At 38.5% G+C, this 25824-nt stretch overlaps 1 protein-coding gene and 1 pseudogene across 1 annotated transcript in view; both read left to right on the forward strand.

The window, feature by feature from the left end:
• The window catches only part of LOC118811240 (scavenger receptor cysteine-rich type 1 protein M130-like), a 28594-nt gene extending 18791 nt beyond the window's left edge, over nucleotides 1-9803 (forward strand). Inside the window, exon 22 of the mRNA XM_036575398.1 lies at nucleotides 9634-9803. Within this exon, the coding sequence (XP_036431291.1) occupies nucleotides 9634-9803 (170 nt within the window). The remainder of the gene's footprint in view (nucleotides 1-9633) is intronic.
• Nucleotides 9804-12808: 3005 nt separating this feature from the next.
• Nucleotides 12809-23688, forward strand: LOC118811241 (annotated as a pseudogene).
• The last annotated feature ends 2136 nt before the right edge of the window (nucleotides 23689-25824 follow it).

The raw sequence follows: 25824 nt of genomic DNA on the forward strand, positions 1-25824 counted from the left end.
TGATGATGAGATTATTACGATGATAGTTTGAGATTATGTCCTCACAGGCACTGCCACTCAATAATATCTTCCTGGTTTATTAAACACAAGAGGGCACTCCTGAATAGGTCACAATGAATGGGCTTCTTCAAAGCTTTTGTGCAAAATCTTAGTTTGTAAATCCTTAATCATTTTCATATAGAAAAATCCACTCATTTTCTCAACACAGAACAGCAAACAATGTTTCATCACGGTTTTACACTGAGTGCTTCTGAACTCTGAACACTTTATAACAGTGTTTGAGTGTTTTCTAGTGTTTGGTGTAATGGGAGAAATAGGAAGGGTCCAGGCTCCCCTTGAACTGGCTCTGAACACACTTAATCTAGTGATTGTGCATTTTGTAACATAACTTTACTCATCTGGAACATTGTGAAAAAGCTCCTACTGCTCTGATTGGTTGGGAGGTTCAGACTTGTGGGTATTCTAGTAGGTGTCGTGTACAATAAATTGTTTGAAACATTCATAATCATTGATAACAGTTCTCACACTATAATTACATGTTTTACACCATTGTGTAACAAAAGTCTAGTTAATACAGTTGTGCTGTAAATTGCTATAGAGTCCAGAACATAATAAAATAATGGTTTACAGTGTACAAGCTCTGTACTTCTATAGAGATTTCTGCAGTGTCTATCAGTCTCAGTGCTCTCATCATCTGCACATTTTCATCCGTTCATTAGAAAGTCTATCATGAGCTGCATCAGCTGTCTTAGAGCAGAGAAACAAACAATGTAGATTGAAGAATTTAAAGAAAGAACTGTACTGAACCACTGCTGTAATGTATTCAAGCTATATTGTTTTAAACTACTGTGTTCAGAATGTTTTTATAAAAATGATAATAAAATTAAAAATTACAATAATAGACCAAGAGCCTCGCATTCACACAAGAAATGTTACATCATGATGTTTCTTCAACGCTCTATAAACATAAAATTATTAAATGAGAATTTATTCCTGCTGTCTGATCCTCAGTGTTGCTACAGTAATCTGCTGATGTAACAGAACTGGCAGTTAGTGTTCTCCATCTATCACTGACACTGTATGAAGTATTAGCAGCAGTTTGAAAAAAAATGTGGTATCTGGCTTCATATGACTTGGAGGAAGCCTGTGCTAGCCTTCACCCTCCTAGTGCTGGTGGTATAGTGTCAGTCATGACCTATGACTTATGGTGATACCTAGCTAGTGGGTGGGACTAAATTGTGGAGGAAAATATAAAATAAAAAAAGAAGTCAGTACTGCTCATAAAAATTATTTAATAACACTAACAGTAACCTACACTCCCAGAAAAAAAAAGTTCTTGACTGTCACTGTGGTGGTATCCTCAAGGGGTACGTGTTCAGTACCTTTAGTGAGGGAACATAATTATAGCATATTACATTACAAATGTTTTCTTTTTTTTTAGTTACATTGACTCCACACACCTGGTCTTGACTCCTGGCTTTTCATGTTATTTTCTATTTAAAATATTATGTCATTAAAATGTAAAAATGTGTACAGGTTTGTTGGGAAAGTGAATTTTAAAAGTAATTTAAGGCACAACTGGACCTTAACACCTGTTGTACCTGTTGTATCTTTGAAGGTACATTTATACTGTTTGTACCTTGATGAACATAAATATACCTGTACAGTATCTGTTTTTACAGTATATACAGGATGCTGTTCCTTACAGGTGTTAGTCAGATGAATGGCCAGTCACACTGTCAACATCACTGTGACAAGTAAACACATAATGCTTTATATAATCTTACTTGTGTGTTTAAATACAAAAATAAACCCAAATCATTTATAATTCACTATCAAAATGCTGTAACACTCATAGATTTATTAACTGTCTGTAATCTCTCAGATACAGATACTTCTGATACAGATGTTGAAGCTCTAAGCCCTGAAAACAAGTATAAGCACTTATTTTCCCCTCATTACACACATTGAACAGATAAGCTGTGGAAAGTAAACACAAAGCGTCTAATAGAGCACATTTTTATGTGTGTGATCAAATACAAATATAAACTGGACAACTGCAGCTGAAAATCTCATTATTTCGGATCTTTTAATGGATGGTGTTTTATGCTTTTGTGTTTGAATGTTGTTTTACTACTTAAATTATGAGTTTACAGAATTTCTGTCTTTCAGATGAACAACAGTGTCAGATAATTTCATCATTTACAAATTCTTCTTTTCTTGAGTGAGTGATTAAAAAATAAACAATATTAAGTTAGATATTTTAATAATATCAGCTTTTGTGAAAATGGAAACATTCCTTGTTTGTGGACTCACTAGCTGTCTTCATATTTTGTGAATTGAAAAGGAAGTAAAAAGTTGAAATGTTTAGTTGAACTCTTGAAATGTGGTTGTGCGTCACTGCACTGACTGATGTGTGAAACTGTGAGCAGCTCATCGAGGATTTAGTGGGTTTAGTGTGAATTCACTTGTTCCCTTGCTTTAATCCCTTTGTCTAGAGAAGTGGCCAATGGCGGGTCCAGGGTTCCCGTCGGATCCATTTTCCATTTTCCGATCAAGAGCAGCTCTCCAAGGTGCTGACAGGAGCTGTCAAAGTTCAGCACCTGGTGTTGTGGACAGCCGGAGACCGCATGGCCACATTCTCTATCTCTCTCTCCCTCTCTCTCTCTCTCTCTCTCTCTCTCTCTCTCTCGATCGACTTCCTTCAGTCAGTCTTCACGATCTTTCTCCTGAAATAGTCACTCCCAGCAGTAGAGAGAGATCAGCGACCAGCCTTAGCAGAGAACCCTACTTTAAAGAGGCTGCATATCAGTTATGACTGTTTCTCCTGGTTGTTGTTGTTTTTCTTTGAGACACTGTTAATAAAAACGACCGTGTTGAACCGAATTCTCTTCTCTCCGTGGTCTCCCTCTCTCAGAGCCCCACAGACGTCTTAGTCTTTATTTAAGTCACAAAGCTGATAGTTCCTGTATTCAGACCTCAATCAAATGAAACTACTACTTATTTAACTCAAACTACGTCATCTGTCTGGGTCATGTCTCTGTCTCAGTGTCTCCCAACTGCAACACGTGCAGCAAATCAGTGTATTTACTTTTACAAACTGCTGCACATGAAGCATCATAGAGGAGCTGCGTTTAACCAGATCTGGTTTAGATATTAAAGGTTTATTGAACAACTGAACTAGAACTAAATGTCAGTCCTGTTAGGATGATTTTATTGAGAGCTTTTATATTTTAATTTTTTCAGCTGTGAACAATTCAGTATCAGCCAGAGATGTATTGTACTTAAAACAGATGAGAAAAAAAAACAACATATTGTCATAATAATAATAATAATAATAATAATAATAATAATAATAGGTGTTCTTCTTTTTAAATAACAATATATATTAACATTTGGATTATGTTATTATTTTTTAATCGAATATAATTGTAGATAATTTCCAAATATGATGTTCCTTTAATAACTGTAATAATAGCAAATAATAATGTATTATTATTATTATTATTATTATTATTATTACTATTATTATTAAATCGAATTAAAAATGTCTCTACTTAATTGTCGCGCAAAGAGACAATTGTGCTGTCTCTTCCTTATCGTAGTATTACAGTATATTCCTTATTATAATCTCTTCCTTATTATGATATAATTTCTTTTGATGTAATTTATTAGCTAACTGAACTAAAACAGTAACAGCTCAACATCAACTACAGGACTCCTGTCGCTCACAAACAGCCTCCTAAAATTTCTGAAATAACATTTTCTAAATCGTGATGAAACAGACAACAAACTACAATCTTTATATTTCGCCGAAGTACTCGATCTTTCCATTTCGCTGAGTAGATATGATGAAAATAGCCGGAATCGCTGCAGCGGCCCCAGAAAACGGTAAGGGACCGTCTGTAAAGTGTGGGTACTGCGTAAAAACGTAAAACATCCACATACGTGAGCAGCTTGTTGGTGTTGTTTATAAAGACCTGAAACCTACTGAAATATAAAGATTATGTGAAAATCAATACCTGACATTAACAAGTATACACTTTTAGCAAGTTAGGCAGTCTAAAGGCGTGTTCAGTGGACCTACTAACTGACCTGAGACACACTGAACAAACCTACTACAAAATAAAATAACTTGTACTTAATTAAACAACATAATACAAATAACATACAAGCATTGGTTTGAGAAAGACCTGACAAACATACTACAACCTTTAATGACTACTGTGTCACATCCATATGACTTCTAGATCTAAAATCACTTGTAGTGTACAGAGACACACCTGACAAACATACTACAACATTTACTTTGGTAAAATATGCCTTGAATGAATTTGAATTAATATTTTATAGAAACAAATGACTGCTGTGTCACATCCACATGACTTCTAGATCTAAAATCATTTGTATCATTTGTAGTGTACATGGACACGCCTTACAAACATACTACAACCTTTATTTTGGTAAAATATGCCTTGAATAAATTTTAATGATTTTTTTATAGAAATAAATCGCTACTGAGTCACATCCATATGACTTACAGATCTAAAATCACTTGTAGTGTACAGAGACACCCCTGACAAACATACTACAACCTTTAGTTTAATAAAATATGCCTCAACTGAATTTTAATTAATATTTTATAGAAATAAATCGCTATTGTGTCACATCCATATGACTTATGGATCTAACATCACTTGTAGTGTACAAAGACATGCCTGACAAACATATTCCAACCTTTAGTTTGGTAAAATATGCCTCAACTGAATTTTAATGATTTTTTAATAGAAATAAATCACTACTGTGACACATCCATATGACTTAGAGATCTAAAATCACTTGTAGTGTACAGAGACGTGCATGAAAAACATACTACAACCTTTAGTTTGACTTGTAAAAGTTGGCTCCATGCAGACTGCTATGGAATGATACCAGATGCTGTTCCTGATGAGGAAACAACATAGTAATGTGAATTAAGTATTTTTAAAATATAAACATTGCAAAAACTTTTTTTTTACTGTATTGTTAGCTTAGTGTTGTGTAAGTTATAGTCAGCTGTTCAGCAATTCATACCCCAGAATATATTTATTTTAATTCTGCACATCTTTGGATGCACTGATGGCAGTTTGTACTTTTTGTAGACTGGATACACTTTTGTTAGTTTTATTTCTTTATTTTTTAAAGATGAATATGTTTTTGTCACATGGATGTGCCTCAGCAACACTTCATTCATGAAATAATAATGACAATCAGACTACTGTATGTTGTTCATGTGCGACAAATTATTTGCTCCAGAAAAAACTAATTCTGCCACAGTATGCTAATAAGGTTGTAGTTTGCTTGAGAAAAGTTTTTCAGGAAAATTCTAGTGCATGTGTATTGAATATTCTAGTAGGACTGCAAAACATGTCAAAGTTAAAATGTATTGCCCAAAATTAAAATGCCCACGGCGCAGCTTTGTATAACATACTCCTAAAACTTTTTATACATATTGCATGGTTTCCAAACCAAAGGTTTATGAGATGTGCCTAAGTACACTAAAGGTGACTGTAGGTCTGTAGATCTGTATGTCAACAATTTGTCAGAGTAGTCTTAATTATTAGAAATGAAACAATTTAAAATATTAAATTATTTAAATTTATAGTTTTTTTATAGGTTTGCGTTATGTGTTAAAACAAATGGGTGCTGCGGTAGTATACATGCACCGACCCGCTTTATTAAGATTAAGAGACCCTTATTAGTCCCACAATGGGGAAATTTTACCTCCGCAATCTAACCCATCCATGCAGTGAAACGCCACATACACACTAGTGGGCAGTGAGCACACTTGCCCAGAGCAGTGGGCAGCCCTATCTGCAGCACCCAGGGAGCAGTTGGATGCTTTGCTCAAGGGCACCTCAGTCACAGACTGTCGGCTTAGAGGATCGAACAAGCGACCTTCCGGTCGCAAGGCTGGTTCCCTATACACCAGCCCATGACATTAGGGACAATCTGACTCTCATAGTCATCGGAGGAAGGTGTCAGTACATCAGCAAAGATTTGTTCAAATCCAACAACCAGCACTCCTGATTTAATGAAACCGACTAGGGGATAAAAAATAAAATAATTACTTGATGCCCACAAGGGTTTAGAAACCCCAAGAGGGTTTGGAAATGTTTGGAAATTTGTATTCATCCTAATATTTATGTTTTTCTTAACAAATGAATGCTTACTGACCAATTAAATAACTTTTTAAATATATTTTTCTCAAGTGCCTGAAACATTAAAACAATACTGTTTGCTTGTTATTCAGTCTTACAAATGGGCCACGAGTGTGTGTGGTAATAAGTGAGTGGAGTCAGAGCCGGAGCGGGCCAGTCCCAAACAAGAGTACACTACATAAAGTGAGGTTCCCAAAGCCCAAAACATTGGGTGAATCTGGACCACAGGATTGGCAGTTTAGACAGGCTTGAGGAGCTGGTCAGTGGTGGAGGCTGGCTGAGCAGGAAACTAGAACCCCTGGTGGAACAGGAGAGTGGAGTGACACCAAATAGTTCACAAACCTGAAGCTTGATCATTTCCTACCCCATTTCTAAAAAAGTTGGGACGCTGTACAAAATGTAAATGAAAACAAAATACAATGATGTGCAAATCATTTAAACTCGATATTTAATTGACAGTAGTACAAAGACAACATATCAAAGGAGAAATGTTATTGTTTTTTGAAAAGTATTTGCCCTTGTTGAACATGTCTCAAAAAAGTTGGGACAGAGACAACAAAAGGCTGGTGAAACTGAAATGTTAAAAAAAAACAAACCTGGTGTTTAATTGGCATCAAGTCAGTAACATGTTTGGGTGGAAAAAACATCCCAGAGAGGCTGAGTCTTTCAGAAGTAAAGATCAGGAGGGGTTCACCACTCTGTGAAAGACTGCATGATCAAATAGCGCAACAATTCAAGAACAACTTTTCTTGACATAAAAGAAAAGAACTGTTGCTTTTTATCATTTGCGGTACATAATATCATTATAAGATTAAATGAAATCTCTGTTTTGCAAGGGACAAGGCCAAAAACCAGTATTTGCTGGCCATGATCTTTGGGTCCTCAGGCAGCACTGCATTAAAAACAGACATGATTCTGTAGTGGAAATCACTGCATGGGCTCAGAAACACTTCTGAAAACCACTGTCTGTGAAAACAGTTCATCACTGCAACGACAAATGCAAGTTAAAACTCTAAAACACTAAGAAGAAACTATAACAGGATCCAGAAATGCTGTCACCTTCTCTGGGCCTGAACTCATTTAAAATGGACTGAGGGAAAGTTGAAAAGTGTCCTATGGTCCAATGAATAAATTTATTCCCAACTTTTTTGGAAATGGGGTATTCAAAAATACTCAACTCTACACTTAAAGAACTACCACCCAGCAGGGCTGTAGTTCCACCACACCTAAGTCTAGTATTCAGATGCTCTTAAAGAAGTTGATCAAGTATATGTTCTAAAGTATGTGAGATCACACACACATTTTCTAAGCTGTTTATCCTTCTGGGTCACGGAGGGTGGGAGGGGAGTCTATCCCAGCAGTCATTGGGCGAAGGGCAGAAAACACCCTGGACAGGTCACAAGTCCATTGCAGGAAATTAAAATTCAATCAAAGAATAAATTTAGTAAACTAAAAGTTTAAATACATTTGTGACATGTTCACTACAAATCAGTGTACACTACAATTGTATCACAGTACCAATTTATTTCTAGAATCATATGGATGTGACACAGTAGTGATTTATTTCTATAAAAAATTAATTCAAATTCATTCAAGGCATATTTTACCAAAGTAAAGGTTGTAGTATGTTTGTCAGGCGTGTCTCTGTACACTACAAGTGATTTTAGATCTAGAAGTCATATGGATGTGACACAGTAGTCATTAAAGGTTGTAGTATGTTTGTCAGGTCTTTCTCAAACCAATGCTTGTATGTTATTTGTATTATGTTGTTTAATTAAGTACAAGTTATTTTATTTTGCAGTAGGTTTGCTCAGTGTGTCTCAGGTCAGTTAGAAGGTCCACTGAACACGCCTTTAGACTGCCTAACTTGCTAAAAGTGTATACTTGTTAATGTCAGGTATTGATTTTCACATAATCTTTATATTTCAGTAGGTTTCAGGTCTTCGTAAACAACACCAACAAGCTGCTCACGTATGTGGATGTTTTACGTTTTTACGCAGTACCCACACTTTACAGACGGTCCCTTACCGTTTTCTGCGGGCCGCTGCAGCGATTCCGGCTATTTTCATCATATCTACTCAGCGAAATGGAAAGATCGAGTACTTCGGCGAAAAATAAAGATTGTAGTTTGTTGTCTGTTTTACCACGATTTAGAAAATGTTATTTCAGAAATTTTAGGAGGCTGTTTGTGAGCGATAGGAGGGGCGAAACGCGAATATGCGCTGAATATCCAATATCAACCTAACTTTACCGAGCTGTGAGCGAGCGCGTGCTGGACTCCGGATCTACATTCACTTGTACTGTTCACTGTCTGCTGTTTAAAGAAGCTGTAGAACTATTATTAAAATCAGCTCAGTATATGTGTTAACATGGTGATACCAACTCTAATGTACTGTAGACTCTGACCCAACATTCATGAGCGCTCAAAAGTCTGGAATCACTTTCATATTAATCATTTTTAATCATTATTTGATCTCTAGAAATGCCAGGAAAGCATGAAACATCGCGGAATCAACGAAAAACCAAAATCACTGTAGGATGTAGCGACGAACTGTGTTCACGGACAGTGTTTTTCAGAAGCGTTTCTGAGGCCATGCAAAGATTTTCACAGAATCATGTCTGTTTGTAAACCAGTGCCTCCTGAGGGCCCAAAGATCATGGCCTGCAAATATTGGTTTTTGGCCTGGTCCCTTGCATACAGAGATTTCTCCAGATTCTCTGAATCTTTTAATGATATAATGTTCCGTAGATGATGAAAAGCAAAAGTCTTTGCTATTTTACATTGAGAAACTTTATTCTTGGATTGTTGCACTATTTGCCCTGTGCAGTCTTTCACAGAGTGGTGAACCCCTCCTGATCTTTACTTCTGAAAGACTCAGCCTCTCTGAGATGCTTTTTTATACCCAATTATGTTACTGACCTATTTCCAATCAACCACCAGGTGTTTTTTTAGCATTACACAACTTTACCAGCCTTTTCTTGCCCTGTCCCAACTTTTTTGGAACGTGTTGTTGGCATCAAATTCAAAATGGTTATATATTTTTCAAAAAACAATTAAATTTCTCCGTTTCAACACTTGATATGTTGTCTCTGTACTATTTTCAGTGAAATATAATGATTTGCACATCATTGTATTCTGTTTAAATTTAAATCTTGCACTGCGTCCCAACTTTTTGGGAAATGGAGTTGTATTTAATGTTTTCTAGGGAATGGAGAGCTTTGATGAACAATGTGTCAAATGCAGTAAGTATTGAAAATATAATGCAGTAATGCAAGAAGCGTTGTTCATTTCAGTTTGTAAGATGCTGCACACAATATAACAATAAATCCTGAAACATGTCACTGATTTTTCCTTTATTTATGTTTCCATAAAACAGGGAATAAAAGTGGAGTTCTCTCTGCACAAACATTGTGATTTCTGTCGCAAAATCAGTGATGAAGAGTTTCCTGCCGACTCTCATTCATATGCTGGGGATAGAAGCAGCTCTCACTGCAGAAGAAAAGCTGAAGAAGAATGCCCAGACTTCTCCAGTGAGCCCACCTGGCCAGTCTACCACACCCACCAACCTTGCAGCCTCATCAGAAAACTCATCGAAAAGGTAAGCCTATGTTTTTTAAAATAGATTCAATTCAAAATAATAATTTTTCAATTATAATAATTTGTGTCCACTTATGAAATCCAAGTCCTTTTGGAAAACATACACATTAAAGTCTACACAAATGTGTTAACTCATATTTAACATTTGTGTATTTAGATTTATATTAGAAATAACTGATTTTATAACTCATTTAACTTAATTAAAAAGTAGGCCATATTCTGAACATTTTTCATTTGTCCCATTTCTGAACAAGAGGCTCAGAAGCAAAGTAATGAAAATTTAAAACTGCATCTGTTATAATGTAATAATCACTATTCTCTTCCTGTTCTTGTCTTACTTTTATGTTTCAAACAAGATCTAATGTGGAACCGTCTGAAAAGCTGGAACACAATGCACAGTCTTCTGGCTGATGAAATGACCAATATTCTATCAGAAATATTTAAGAACTCTCAGTCTGAGGACGCTCCTTTGATTGGAGGAAAAATGCATGTTTTAAGAAAAGCACTCAGGGTCATGACCCTGCTTTAGATGCTGACCCCTACAGATGCAGCAGTTGTCAGTGAGAGTTTGAGGATTGTGCTCCTCTGGTGTGGACGGGTTGGTGATGTGGGAGCAGAATCAGCACCACAGGCTTTAGAGCAGAAGCAGCTTATATGTGTCAGCCATTCAGCCAGCCAGGCAGTCAATCAGCCAGCCAGCCAGGTGTGGTCAGAGGAGTTTCAGTGTAGAGGCAATGAATCTCAGATTTACTTCTGTCCAACATCATCTTCACTCAAACACAACTGCTCCTGTGACAGTGATATTGTTTTGCATAAGTGTGTTGGAGAACTGCAATCAAAGTGCAGTTTGAAGTGCCTTTGTTTAAATCATGGCTACAGAAGTTAAGGTTAATGCTTTTGTCTAAGCATTCACTTTCAGTGTGTAAGCATTCAACAAAAACTGTATTATCATGTACTTTCTTTCATTTATTACAAAATAATTACAAAGCAGCTTGTTCCTCAGTTCAGATAACTTTAATTACATATTTAAAGGGGAAATAAATGAATCTTTTAATGGTTTAGGAACTAATCCTGGAGTTTTAGTTTATACTAAAATTATGTTTTAGGCCAAAACTTTATAACAAAACTATCACAAAACAATGTCTCAGGTATCAAGCCATGCATTCATAACCTTCTTGTGTAATAACAGAATGTAGCTTTCAGAGCCACTAAATACGCCAGGAATCTGGTTCCCAGTACTATAATGGTGAACAATTTGCACTAAATTTCTTCGGAAGACGCATTTCACACAGAACCACTCGGAATGATTTTGTTCACATCTAAACCACTCAGTGATTAAGTAATTTTGCAAAATTGGTGGAGTTCCCCTTTAAATATTCTTTACTATAAACCTTTATAAGTTTTGTATTCTTGTTTATCTGTACATTGACTTAAAGCATGTTATTAGTTTATCAGTGTGCATGTGTAAGCATGTGTGACAGAGAATATGTGTGTGTGTGTGTGTGTGTGTGTGTGTGTGTGTATGCGTGAGTGAGTCGGTGAGTGAGCACATTTGTGAGTGATTGAGTGAGTATTTCAGCATGATGGCTAATTATTGAGTGGATGTGTAAGCAAGTAAGCGACTGAATGAGTAAGTGAGCAAATAAGCAAATGATTGAATGACTGATTGGGTCAGTAAGTCAGTGAGTTAAAATCATGTCTTGAGTATTATTTTCTCAGTGTATTAAGTATAAGAATAAATCAGTTAAATGAGAGTTTAGTGTATATTAGATGAAATGTGCAGTTAGAGTAGATCAACATGTAGTGTAGTGTGTTAATTCTACTGATAAACATCTATTAGACAGCTGAAGTTAAACTGTGTGATTCCTGTAAAACTCCATTTTTGTACATACAGAGAAACCACACAGCTGCAGGTGTGTGTACGTGTGTGTGAGAGGGGGGAGGGGATGACACTGTGAGTGTGTTCATGTGTTTGTGTGTTTGTGTGTTTGTGTTAATGATTGTGTGTCTGAGAGAGTAGGGTATCAATGTGTATGTGTGAGAGAAAGCGTGTGTGTGTGAGTAGGTGATCAGAGTGTGAATGTAAGTAGTGTGTGTGTGTGTGTTTGAGAGTAGGTTATCAGTGACAAATCAGAGGTGTGTATGTGTGTGTAGGTTATTTATGTGTGTGTGTGTAAGAGAGAGAGAAAGAGAGAGAGAGAGAGAGAGAGAGAGAGAGAGACTGAGAGAGAGTGAATAGGTTATCAATGTGTGTGTAAGTAGGTTATCAGTGCTTGTGTGTGTGAGAGAGAGAGAGAGAGATAAAGAGAGAGAGAGTGAGTAGGTTATCAATGTGTGTGTGTGTGAGTAGGTTAGCAGTGTTTGTGTGCATGTGTCTGTGTGTGAGTGTGTGTGTGCATGTGTGTGCGTATGGTTATCAGTGTGTGTAAGTGTAGGTAATCAGTGTGTGTGTGTGTGTGTGCGTGTGTGTGTGTGTGTGTGAGAGAGAGAGAGAGAGAGAGAGAGTGAGAGAGAGAGAGAGAGAGAGAGAGAGAGAGTGTGTGTGTGTGTGTGTGTGTGAGATGGTTATCAGTGTGTGGATCAGCTCTCTGCAGGTGCAGCATTAATGCTGTATTACACTGGAGTGTTTCCTCTCTCTGAAGTCAGTCTCCTATATGTTGGTGTGTTTCTCACCACACTGCTGCGAGCGTCTCTCCTCACACACACACCTCTAGAGACGGAGGTGGAGTTCTGTTCATCAGCGCTGATGCTCTTTTGATAAATATGGAGAAAGAAAAAAACGCCTCCTCTGATTTGTCACTGAAAATGTTTGATGATTTCCTCTTCTCTTTCTAATAAGGTCATAGTGAGTGTGATTGGCGGCTGTGAGGAGCTCTCTCTCTCTCTCTCTCTCTCTCTCTCTCTCTCTCTCTCTCTCTCTCTGTCTCAGTTTCTTCAGTCTCGCTGGGGGATCAGAGGTGAAGCTTGTTCTGCTGCTGAGTTGAACGGACTGTGTGCTGGTCAGAGGGAGATGGACAGCTGTGTGGCTCTCATTCTTCTTTCCTCTGCAGTCACCCTCATCACAGCTGGTTAGTACTTACTCACAATTACAAAATCAAATAATAATTCACCCACCTACGTTTCACTCTCTTTGTTTCTGATCACTTAATTTGTTAAACAGTTAAACAATGTTAAACAGTGCAGAGAAAACATAACAGAAAATAGTGAATAAGAAAGTACTAAAATTGAAGCTCTCACCTGTAAAACTAGGTCAAATAATTTAACACTCTTTGGGTTTGGGAATGTATATGCGCATACGTCTTGCTATCCTTGTGAGGACTACGTGTCCTTACAATAATAGGACAACATGACATTTTTGTCCTTTCTTGAGCACATGATGATTTCACCACAAATTACACTTTTTTATTTTTTATTTTTTGAAAAAATAAAACAGCAGAAAAATTGTCTTCGGATACTGAGGTTAAGGTTAGGATAGGTGTATATGTAGAATTATTTGGATACAGTAATACAAAAATGAGTAGAAAATTATAGAAGTCCTCACAAGGAAGATGCGTGTGTGTGTGTGTGGATCTAGGTGTTATTATGTTGTGACATCTAAACATCTAACATCTAAAAGCTTTACTGTAAAATATGGAACAGGGCAGAAATTGCTTTAAAGTGCTTTTGGGGGTTGATGTAAAACATTGCTTTGTTAATCTAAATCATAATTGCACTTTGCATTGTTTCCTTCAAAGTATTTATTTTACTTGAATACAACCAGTTAAATTGCTTGTTTCCATTTTTTTTTTAGATGTAATAATTAACTATTTTTTACTCTCCCTAGAAGTAGGTGCTCAGCCAAGATCACTCAAAGGCACAATACAGAATGCTCAGTGAAGTACAGTGAAGTGAACATCTAAGAGCTTGATAGACTCACTGGAACTGGTTAATATCTATATTATATGAATATGTTCATATAACGTAATGATATTATATGTAATATATTAATGAGTGTACCATATGAGAAACATTGGCAGAACACCACAGAGCAAGCCAGTGCAAAAGTGATGATAAGGCTCATGATGATAAGGGATCATGATGTCTTACTCTTACTCTCTTACTCTCTCTCTTATACAGACAATGTGAGGTTGGTGGATGGTGGTAATCGCTGTGCTGGGAGAGTGGAGGTTCTTCATGATAATCAGTGGGGAACAGTGTGTCATGATTACTGGGATATGACTGCTGCTGCAGTGGTGTGTAGAGAGCTGCGCTGTGGAGAAGCTGTAGATGTACTGAGTGATGCTCACTTTGGACGAGGATCAGGACCAGTCTGGATGGATGATGTGTACTGTAGTGGATCAGAGTCTACACTGAAGAACTGTGTATCAGCAGGATGGGGAAAACATAACTGTGATCATTCTAAGGATGCTGGAGTCATTTGTGCAGGTAATCTTTACTAGAATGCCTTTAGCATTAATACGCTAATACACTGTACACTAGTCAATAAATTTTATTCAGTTCTTAAGTTTCATTTAATGGCTTTGTTTGCCATTTAGCTCTACTTTTACAATCATTGACATCTTAAGTAATTTTGAAAGGATGTTTATCCTAAAATACTCAGTAGAGAAATCAAATATTTGTCAACAATTTGTTGTCAATCATAAACATATGTGATACATGAAAATTCTCTCCTGATAATATTTTAGGAGTCAGGCTGGTTGGTGTTTCTCACTGCTCTGGGAGAGTGGAGGTGCTTCATGGAGAGACCTGGTCCACAGTGTGTGATGCTGACTTTGACCAGCAGGATGCAGAGGTTGTGTGTCGAGAGCTGGGCTGTGGGCTTCCTGTGGAGGTGCTGGCAGCAGCTGCTTTTGGCAGAGGGGAGGGTCAGGTGTGGTCAGAGGAGCTTAAGTGTGGAGGCAAAGAATCTCAGATTGCTCTCTGTCCAACATCACCTTCACTTAAACACAACTGCTCTCATGACAGTGATGTGGGACTGGTGTGTGCTGGTAAGAACAACATTTGTATTATCAATACCATATTTCAGTGAATAATTCACTGTAACAAAATAATTTACACTAAAGTACAACATGTAACTGTCAGACCAACAGGCAAAGCTTTATTGTAAGTAAACAGGTAAAACTAGATTGCAATTTTTTGATTAGGTGTTCATGCAATAATGTCTGTTGCACAGACAGTCACAGACAGTTCTCCAAGTACCACTGTAACCCTTTAATTGCCCTGGATCCTTGTGTGGAGCCCAGTGTGCACCTGACATTCCTTCTCTCTCTTTCTTTCTTTCTCTCTCTCTCTCTCTCTCTCACTCTCTCTCTCTCTCTCTCTCTCTCTCTGTTGTACAGACAGTGTGAGGTTGGTGAATGGTGGCAGTCGCTGCACTGGAAGAGTGGAGGTTCTTCATAGAGGACAGTGGGGAACAGTGTGTCATCGTGGCTGGGATATGACTGCTGCTGCAGTGGTGTGTAGAGAGCTGGGCTGTGGAGAGGCTGTAAATACAATGAGTGATGCTCACTTTGGAAAAGGATCAGGACAAATCTGGATGGATTATTTGCACTGTAGTGGATCAGAGTTTACACTGAAACGCTGTAGTTCACTAGGATGGGGTAGACATGGCTGTGGGCATCAGCACGATGCTGGAGTCATCTGCTCTGTTAAGCCAGGTAAGGACATGTGAGAGAAACTGTGGGAAAATGTAGGTAAAGTATTAATAGTAACCCCCAAGTAGTCTGATTCTGAATGAATGTGTTACTTCTACACAAACCTAAGTAGTTCGCAGGTTAAAAACAATGCACTAACAGTCCTATCAATACTAGAATATACAATAACTCTCAATGTAATTTAAATACACACAGCTCGCATGTCCAGACTTACTGATGGTCCTCACTTGTGCTCTGGGAGAGTGGAGGTGCTTCATGGAGAGACCTGGTCCACAGTGTGTGATGCTGACTTTGACCAGCAGGATGCAGAGGTTATGTGTCGAGAGCTGGGTTGTGGGCCTCCTGTGGAGGTGCTGGGAGCAGATGCCTTTGGCAGAGGGGAGGGCCAGGTGTGGTCAGTGGAACTTCAGTGTAGAGGCAACGAATCTCATATTTATTTCTGTCAAAAATCATCTTCATTCAAACGCAGCTGCTCTCATGACAGTGATGTGGGACTGGTGTGTTCTGGTAAAGCATTAACACTTAAAAAATATTTACAACTATTGACCATTACAACCATTTATATGAGCAGTGAGTTGCTCTTATTCATGCTCATTCCTCTAATGTGATGTTGATTCAGGTCACACAGGGGCTCAGCTGGTGAACGGCTCTGACTCCTGTTCTGGTCGAGTGGAGCTCCAGTACCTCAGTGAGTGGGGCACAGTGTGTGATGTAAGCTGGGATATGAGAGCTGCCAGTGTCCTCTGTGGTCAGCTGAAGTGTGGGAGTGCTGTGGCTGTGTTGGGGTCAGACTGGTTTGGGGAGGGGAGTGGCCAGATCTGGGCTGATGTGTTTGACTGTCAGGGGAACGAAACACACCTGTCAAAATGTCCCATTTCATCATGGAGTCGAACTGCATGCTCTCATAAACAGGATGCTGGAGTCATCTGCAGTGGTGAGCTCTCAGAATTGTGTACTTCATTTTAGAGTAATAAAACTATGTTAGAAAAGTTTATGTTTATGTCTATGGCAGCATCAATCAAAAGAAAAAATGTTAAAGAAAATTTAAAACTTTTAAAATTTAGGCAATTGATTATTTCCTCTTCAGGCTCCTCTCTGGCATTCCATGAGGGGCGAGTGCGGTTGTCTGGAAGGATGGAGTGTCGGGGGGAGGTGGAGGTGTACTTCAGGCAGGACTGGAGGAGAGTTCTGCTGGACTCGTGGAGTGAGTCTGAGGCCTCTGTGGTCTGCAGACAGCTGGGCTGTGGCTCTGTGTTCAGCATCACCAGCTCCTCTCCATCCAGGGCTGAACACAGACACATGTGTGTGATGGGTTTTAGTTGTTCTGGGACTGAAGTTCATCTGGGGAACTGCAGCAGCGCAAAAGCAGTCAACTGCAGCTCCAGAGAACAGCTCTCAATCACCTGCTCTGGTAAGTGTACACTCTCTAAATATTTTCAAAAGTGTGCAATAGTTACACTACTTTTATTTAGTCCAGTTGTATATATTTGATAGCGGTACAATGTTCATGTTGTGGTAATGAGACAAATGCATGAGTAATGCAGAGGATAAATGATTATCAGTTTGGCTATGATGGTGTGTGTGTGTGTGTGTGTGTGTGTGTGTGTGTGTGTGTGTGTGTGTGTGTGTGTGTGTGTGTAGGTAAGTTTAATTCAGCTCGAGGCTCCATCAGGCTGGTTGGTTCTGGGGGAGACTGTGCAGGAAGGCTGGAGGTTTTCCACAGCAGCTCATGGGGGACAGTGAGTGATGACTTGTGGGATATTAAGGATGCGCAGGTGGTGTGCAGACAGCTGCAGTGTGGAGTGGCCCTCAGTGCTCCTGTACCAGCCCGGTTTGGACCTGGAACTGGACCCATATGGCTGAATGAGGTGGAGTGTGAGGGGAACGAGATGTCACTGTGGAACTGCAGACGCCATTTGTCTGGAGAGGATGAATGTGAACACAAGGAGGATGTAGGAGTCGTGTGTTCAGGTAAAGTATGCTGGCTGCTGCTTTTCTTGAAATTTTCAGCTTGTTGTACCTAATAATGCTTTAAGGTCTTAAATAAGGATTACTTAAGGATTGCTAGTTATGTTAATGCTTAACGATAATGTTTAGAAATTTTTTAAAATGAAGTTATATAATATGTGTATTTTTGGATGTGAACCACATCTGGAGCTGCTCTTGTCTCCTATCTACAATAACACTTTACAACTTTTAGAATTAAGCAGGGACGAATAAGAAATGCTGCATTAACACTTAAATAACTACTCTTAACTACCAAGGAGTACTTGCTAATTACTCAGTAGGTAATAGTGAACTAATGATTAGTTTAACTAACTAAACATCTGAGTCTCATAGAGAACGACTTAGTAACTACCGGTTCTTAGAATAACTACTCTCACAGGCTTGTTTTGATCAGCAACCTTAAAAGGCTAATGTACATGTTTATATTTGGCAGTGTAAACCACTTTGCACTCGCCTACAATTGAGACAACTACTAAAACATTACTACAGTATTCAGTCTGCTTACCTCTCATTTTTACACTAGAAAACACTATTTTTTTTTTCTGCAACAGCATGTGTACAAGTGTTGTTTCTTCTGAACAGTAGTTAACCTTAAAGTCCTCTTGAGGGCAGAGTCAACTGAAGAGAGGGCTCACAGAAGTATATAGCTGTGAATGTGTTCTACCTTCAAATTCACTTGTTTCTAAATATCACCAAGTGATTATGTAAATACCTTATTTTAGATAAGTAAGAGTTAATAATGACCAGAAACATTATTATAAAGTGAAACACATGGTAACTCATCATTCATAAACAAGGTGTTACTGTGTTCATCCATATGAGTTAATTATGATCAGGAACAGTATTATAAAGCGACACATGGAAATAAAAATCTCTAAAGCTAATACATGTTCCTGAGTTTGCTATATCATTGAAAATAACACACCCAAACAAAATGAAATCAAAATCTGAGATTACTTTTAAAGGAGAAACATCTGAGACCTGAGACTGAGACATAGAGAGTTTGACATATAAAATATTTATAGCTGTGGTGTTTCTTTTGAACGCGAGCGAGGCTTTTGTGAGAGCTGTGAATGGAGAGCAGTTATTTCTGCATTCTCAGTGGATTAGTTTGATAATTCTACTCATTTTTTAATTGTGACTCACTGTATCTCCCGCTGTGTGATGAGCGAATCAGTCTCATGGCAGATCTGCGGGTCACTACTGTGAGACCCCTGATGTAGATAAAGGACTGTTTTATTCAGACTCCAGCACTACAGCACTAATGACACAGTTAACTAGCTGACTCACTAACTAATCTGAGCTAAGTAGGTACGGTGATCTTTTACAATGTTTGGTTTACTGTGTTGTTTCAGAATGCAAAGCATGTTAGTGCGTTAATAAACCTAAGCTGTTGCTTATGTTGTGAGTGAATGCTAGCTAGTTAATTTAGCTAATGTGTGCAAAGCTAATGGGCAGCAAAACTTTGTGCCTTAGATATGAAACCGAAATATGTGTTATTAATGTACTAGCAGAACATACTGTATTCAGTCTCAGGTCTCAGACTTTGTCTGTTAGTAGTAATGTCACTTTTGGTTGGGTGTGTTATTATCAATGACGTAGCCAACATTTTAAATTTTTTCTTGTTCACAAATAAAAAGGACTCAATAAATAACCTGTTTACTCGTACTTTTTCTTTGTTAATATTTTTTGTGTTTTTTATGCTTAAACCCGTGGCTGCTAGATGGCAGTGTTGTAATCTATTTTAAGCCAAGATTAGATCTTTCCACTCCAACATAAACAGAGGCGCACTGCTAACATTAGCGTGTTACCGCTGATGCTAAATCCGAAAGACTATAACCGCTGTTCTAACATTTTGTCTTACCTATTGAGTGAGCATGCCCATATCACTACTATAGCGTACTAAATTGTGTTTTTAATGTTAATTCAGCCTCACTTTAAATCTATTGTACAGTTTATGCCCAGTTTGTATATTTGCCCCATGCTGTGATTTAGTCTATCAAAATATCCTTCTTATTCTTCGAAAGCTGGTAACGTTTTCTGATGAGGAGATTTAGATGAAGCTAAAGTTAAGCTTCCTGTTCGCCAGCGTCTTGTTCGATTTGTCCAATTCCACCTTCTGTGGTGCAGTAGTTACATTCTGGCGCCTGAGGCATTATAATAGTAACTGCTGCACCATTTAACGTGAAATGGGAAAATTTGAACAAGAAACTGGCAATTAGGAAGCTGAAGCTGACGTCAGCTTCTGTGTGATTAAGGCTATTAAGGCTACGGTTTTATGTACAGAGCTACGTATAAATGCGCATCTTGGTAGGACATTTTGACAGCACAGTTTGTCAGAACAAGGCTTATGTAATATGGTGAATACATTGGAGCCTCGTTACACTATACCTTCCTGACAACATCGCTGTGCTCAAGTTGTACAAGAAGGTAAAAAACACACTTTTTTTTTTTACACTTTTTTTTTCACTGATATAGGTAAATGTATTTTCCTTTGTTCAGATTGCACAAAAAGTAGTGCTATGATGTTTGATGGTACAGGCACTGACTAAATGCAAACGCTTTTACTCAGATTTTATGCATATGGTGGTGTATTTTATATGCTTTGACAGTTTCCCTAAAAATTTATTTAAAAATCACAGTATATCTTGTTGCTTACTGTATCACAGTATATCACAATATACTGAATAATAACCCCATAACTCACTCATGATATGTACTGTACAGGTTTTTGTCAATACACAGCCCCCCTGATCATTACTAAATCCTAACGAAGAACATAGTAACTCCTTGTTTATTAATGATGAGTTACCAAAAGTTTACTTTATCATACTGTTTCTGAGCCTAATTAACTCCTAACGAAGATCAAAGTAACACCTTGTTTATTAATGATGAGTTACCAAAAGTTTTACTTTATCATACTGTTTCTGATCATAATTAATTCCTAATGAAGAACACAGTAACACCTTGTTTATTAATGATGAGTTACCAAAAGTTTTACTTTATCATACTGTTTCTGATCATAATTAATTCCTAATGAAGAACACAGTAACACCTTGTTTATTAATGATGAGTTACCATGTGTTTCACTTTATTATGTTCCTGATCATTATTAACTCCTAATGCATTATTAACATAATTAAATAATGTTGATCCAGAAGATCTTTAACTCCTAATGAAGGACAGCAAGGCTTGCGCTTCACACACTTTACAAAATGCATATTCTTCATTAGCTTTGAGTTCTGTGAGCTGTTATTACAAGTGTGTACAGGCCACATAACAGTGCACAATGCACTGAATAGTTACTGGCTGTTCAGCACCCTGATGGTCCGGAGAAAGAAGCTGTCTTAGAACTGTCTGGTTCAGGACTTCAGGTGGATGGAGTCTCTTGTGATCCTCCTTGACTTAATCAAACAGAGGTTGGTGTCTAATTTGATGAGGGAGGGAAGCTCAAGGTGATATGATGGGGAGAGATGTGGTTGAGAGCAGTTAAGTTTCCTTACCAGGAAGTGATACAGCAAGTTAGAATGATCTCAACAACTCCGAAAGTTGCAGAGTTTCATGCTGAACCACCCTCAACCTTCGGAGGTTGAAGAGGTGCTGTTATGCCTTCTTCACCACACATCTGGTGTGTTCAGTCCATGTGAGGTCCTCCATGATGTGTATGCCAAGAAACCTGAAGTTGGTGACCCTCTCTATAGTGACTCCATCAATGATTGGAATGTGCACCCTCTCCTGCTTCCTGAAGTCTCATATAACAATCCACTAAATAATAAAACATCTAAATAATGTTATTTATAAACAATATGTAAAATGAAAGTTGAATGTTAAACTTAGTCAGCTTTCTCTCACCAGAGTTTAAAGAGTTCAGACTCACTGAGGGCTGTGAGGGGAATCTGGAGGTGTTCTACAATGGAACCTGGGGTAATGTGTGTTTAAATGGGATGAATGAAGAAACAGCAAGTTTGATCTGTCAAGAGCTGAACTGTGGAAGAACTGGAATTGAGTCTTGGGCCACAGCAAGAGTGGAATCAGCTCCTAACTGGCTGGATGATCTGAAATGTAGGAAACATGACTCCACTCTGTGGCACTGTCCATCTTCACCCTGGAGAGAGAACAACTGTGATAATAGCAATGAAGTGGCTCGTATTACCTGCTCAGGTAGGCAGTCCGTGTAGTGGTTCTGAATGTTGGCATTAATATAATATATGATGAATGTCAAATGAAATAGCTACGAAAAGAATTCTCTGGAAAGTCAAATTTATAAGCAAAACAGTTTTGTATGTAAAAGCTCATAGATTAATAAATTATCTTACCATTTCCTCAGAAAATGAAAATCGCAATGTGTTACGAAGTCATCTGAAATGCTTCTCGTCTCCCCATCAGGCCCATCGGAGACAATGCACAAGTAAGCAAAATAAGGTTAAATGTTGGTTGGATATATATATATACATACTTGCAGTAAAAACCTACATTGTGGTACATATAAGTTTTATCATATAGTTTTGTAATTAGCTTTGTCAATATCTTCTCATGTGTGATGTGATATGTGTAGAGCACCTGCCTCTCAGGCTGAGAGGAGGAAATGGAAGCTGCTCTGGGAGGCTGGAGGTGTATTACAACGCTGAGTGGGGGTCCGTCTGTGATGGTCTGTGGGACATCAGGGATGCTCAGGTGGTCTGCAGGCAGCTGGGCTGTGGGTCAGCATTGAGTGCTGATGGGAGTGCTGTCTTTGGTGCTGGTGAAGGGCCTATCTGGGCTGAACAGAGTGAAGTGTAGAGGGAATGAGATTCACCTGTGGGACTGTCCTCATTCCCTGAGGAACCACACTGACTGCTACCACAGGCAGGACACTGGAGTCACCTGTGCAGGTCAGAGGAAACTGCTGGGCTTTGGAGTTTCTGAATCCAATTTAAAAAATTCTTTTGGCCCATTGTTAATAATCTATAAGGTGACTTTAATCAGTTTTGTAAATGTTGGCTAATTTGATTTTTTCGTAGCCAGTGATTATAACAAAGAATGCCATATAACACCAAAAACTTTACTTCAGTGTATTTGTGCTTAATGTGCTTGGTTTTACTGACTGTTCTGTTTCTGTTTTCACAGATATATCTGCAACTTCTACTACTACACCTAAAATAACAATCACTACAGGTACTCATTTTGTCTGTTATGTCATTTTCCGAAATGTTTAGAAATGTTGTTCAGTGCTTTTTACGGTTTCTATTCTTTTTCTTTTTTTTTGCAGTTGGTCGGCAACTGAAGAAAACAACCACTCAACCACATGTTCCGTCCATCTATTCAGTGTCTCTCCTGGTTCTGGGAGTGCTGCTCTTCCTGGCCTTAGTGCTTCTGGTTGTGCTGTTTTACCAGAACAGAGTGCTCAGGAGAGGTAGAGAGATTCAGAGATCATCTACAATCCACTTTCTGTACATTCTCTAAACATCATTAGTCCTTCAATCTGTCATCAGTCTTCTCTTCTACTGAACTGGCTCCATGTCTCCCTCACAGTGCTCTCTAAGTGGAGGCATAAGACTGAGGCAGTCTATGAGGAGATCGACCGCAGATACATCACTAAAAGAAATGACTTGACCCGCAGGGGTGAGTGATTCATGGACATATATTGTATCGAAATAGTTGAGATGACAGCGGCACGGTGGTGGAATGGGTAGCTCTGTCATCTCACAGCAAGAAGGGCCTGAGTTTGACTACCTGGCCAGACCTTTCTGTGTGGAGTTTGCATGTTCTCCCCGTGTCTGCATGGGCTCCCTTCCACAGTCCAACGACATGCGGTCATGCGAGTTGGTGATGTTAAATTACCCCTAGGTGTGAGTGAAAATGTCTGTGTGTCTTCACTGTGATGGAATAGTGACCGTCTCCAGCAGCCTCTGTCACCCAGGATGATAAGCAGCATAGACTTGTGTGTGTCTATTTGACGCAACAGAACATGCAATGCAAAGCAATGCATGCTGGCTTGCATAGAGATCAAAGCAATGTCAAAGTCAAACACTCTCTACTGTCTGCACTGATATTATTTCCTGAAACCAGCCCAGTTCACAATGATCCACAGCACTCAGAGGATTGTGGGTGGTTCTGCATTTTGAACGTTTGATGACTGTTCTGCTCTCCTCTAACAGGAAGTATCCTCTCTGAAAAACAGCATTCAGGTTATGAGAATGTGGATGAGGAGCTTCTCTCAGGTAAGAAGACCAGAACATGTGTGTGTTAACTCCATTCAATTCACAAATATTAAAATTGCCATTTATAAGTTACAGGCTTGATTATAAATATTATAAGCCAAGTTTCTTTTATCTGTGTCTATTACTTAGAACATCTAAGGTCTAAAGTAAATACTATATTTGAAGCGTGGCATGGAGGTGTGAAATAAGCTACATTCACTCAATTACATGTACTCAAGTCATTTTTTGAGTATTTACAAACATTAGTGCAAAGTCATTGATAGAGACCTTCTGTTTGATTACATTTTTCAAAGTGACATTTTCATAAAATCTCCTATACCAGTGGTTCCCCAACTTTTTACTGGCCCCCTCTCACTCCTTTATGTAAACACACACACACACACACACAGTCAAACAGATTGTGTACAAATGGAGGAAATTCAAGATCATTGTTAGGCTCCCCAGAAGCGGTCAACCAACAAAGATCACACCAAGAGCAAGGCATGTAATACTCTGCGAGGTCACAATGGAACCCAGAGTAACTTCAAAGCAATAAAAGGCCTGTCTCATATTTGCATGGCAGGGTTGCGAGGAGAAAGTCGTTGCTCTCCAAAAATAATATTGCTGTCTGTCTGCAGTTTGTTAAAGATCATATGGACAAGTTAGAAGACCATCGGAACAATGTTTTGTGGACGGATGAGTCCAAAATAGATTTTTTGGTTTAAATGAGAAGCGTTCCAGCATAAGAACCTTATTCTGTCTGTGAAACATGGTGGTGGTAGTATCATGGTTTGGGCCTGTTTTGCTGCATCTGGGCCAGGATGGCTTGCCATCATTGATGGAACAATGTACTCTGAATTATACCAGCAAATTCTAAAGGAAAGGTTGTTGCAGCAAGACAACAACGCTAAGCACACAAACGGCGGAGTGCAGACCAGATACTGAAAGAAAAGGTTCACATACTTTTGCCACTCACAGATATGTGATATTGGATCATTCAGTTTTGCCCCACCACTTTAGAAGGTGTGACACCACAACTGGTAGTAAGATTACTTTTTACACAACGTAATAAATAACATGACATTTTGAAAGAAGCAACTTGTTATGGATTTTGAGTAATTACTGCAATAATGGAATTATCACTGTCATTACCACTAACATTCTGTACAGGGTCCTGAGCCTCTGCAGCACACCAGTCTAAAAAAACTAAATTAGCTCTGGGAGTGCAGCAACAAATTACTTTTACTTTCCTCCCTGTTTTTGTTCTCTGCTGCAGTTCATCTCATATCATTGATCTCTAAGAAAAGGGGGTTACCTTAGGATCAGGGATCATTCAGCCAGACAATGATAATTCACACACATACCATATTGTTCACAAATAACTGGCTTGTTTATTAATTGATAAATATGATCAACATAAATGGAGCTTATGGTCTAGTCAGCAGGAGATATTTGGGTCTAATAGAGGAGATTAAGCACAGAACACAGTTATTTAGGGCTAAAGGTGAGTGGGTGTCTGGTAAGAATTGAGACAGATTGTTAAACTTAAACAGTGTAAATATGCTGATATTAAATCACTTCAGAAGAAGGCTAGCAGAGTGATGCAGGCATCAGATCTCAATGTTGGAAGGAGTTTCAGCCTTACCGTGCTGGCAGTTAGGTTGGCCTTATTCCACCTAGGCAGGGTGTGGGTCTGGTCGCTTAGTCCAGCAGGTGACTTTCAACATATCATGCTCCAGGCCATCGGAGGTCTTGCAGGCTGATTGGTGGAGTCAACACAAGGCGGTTCTCCTCCCTTCTTACTGGAGAGAGTTTAACATGGCCAAGTTTTAATGTCATGAATTTAATCAGCCTTTCTTTGACTGAATGAATATTTTCCGATTACAGCATGTAAGTAATTCAATTTGGTGCATACACCTTTACTACGCTCCTAAGAGAGAAAATAGTCATTCTGATTATAGAGCTTAGTACAGAGAATTACTGCTACTAGCAAACAGATTTATGAGGGACAGAATTACCTCCTTTTATAACAGACTTAAAAACAGCAAAGGATAATATGTAGTTTCAAAACAATACTGGACTAATAAACAGTCACAATTAAGAGACTTCTTCTCCTAAGATTGTTTCCTACAACAGTGACAAATAACTAATAAGATTCATAACTAGGGAACATAATTCAAGACTCC

The sequence above is a fragment of the Colossoma macropomum genome, unplaced genomic scaffold (genome assembly GCF_904425465.1).
Source record: "Colossoma macropomum unplaced genomic scaffold, Colossoma_macropomum, whole genome shotgun sequence".
Classification (NCBI taxonomy): Eukaryota; Metazoa; Chordata; class Actinopteri; order Characiformes; family Serrasalmidae; genus Colossoma; species Colossoma macropomum.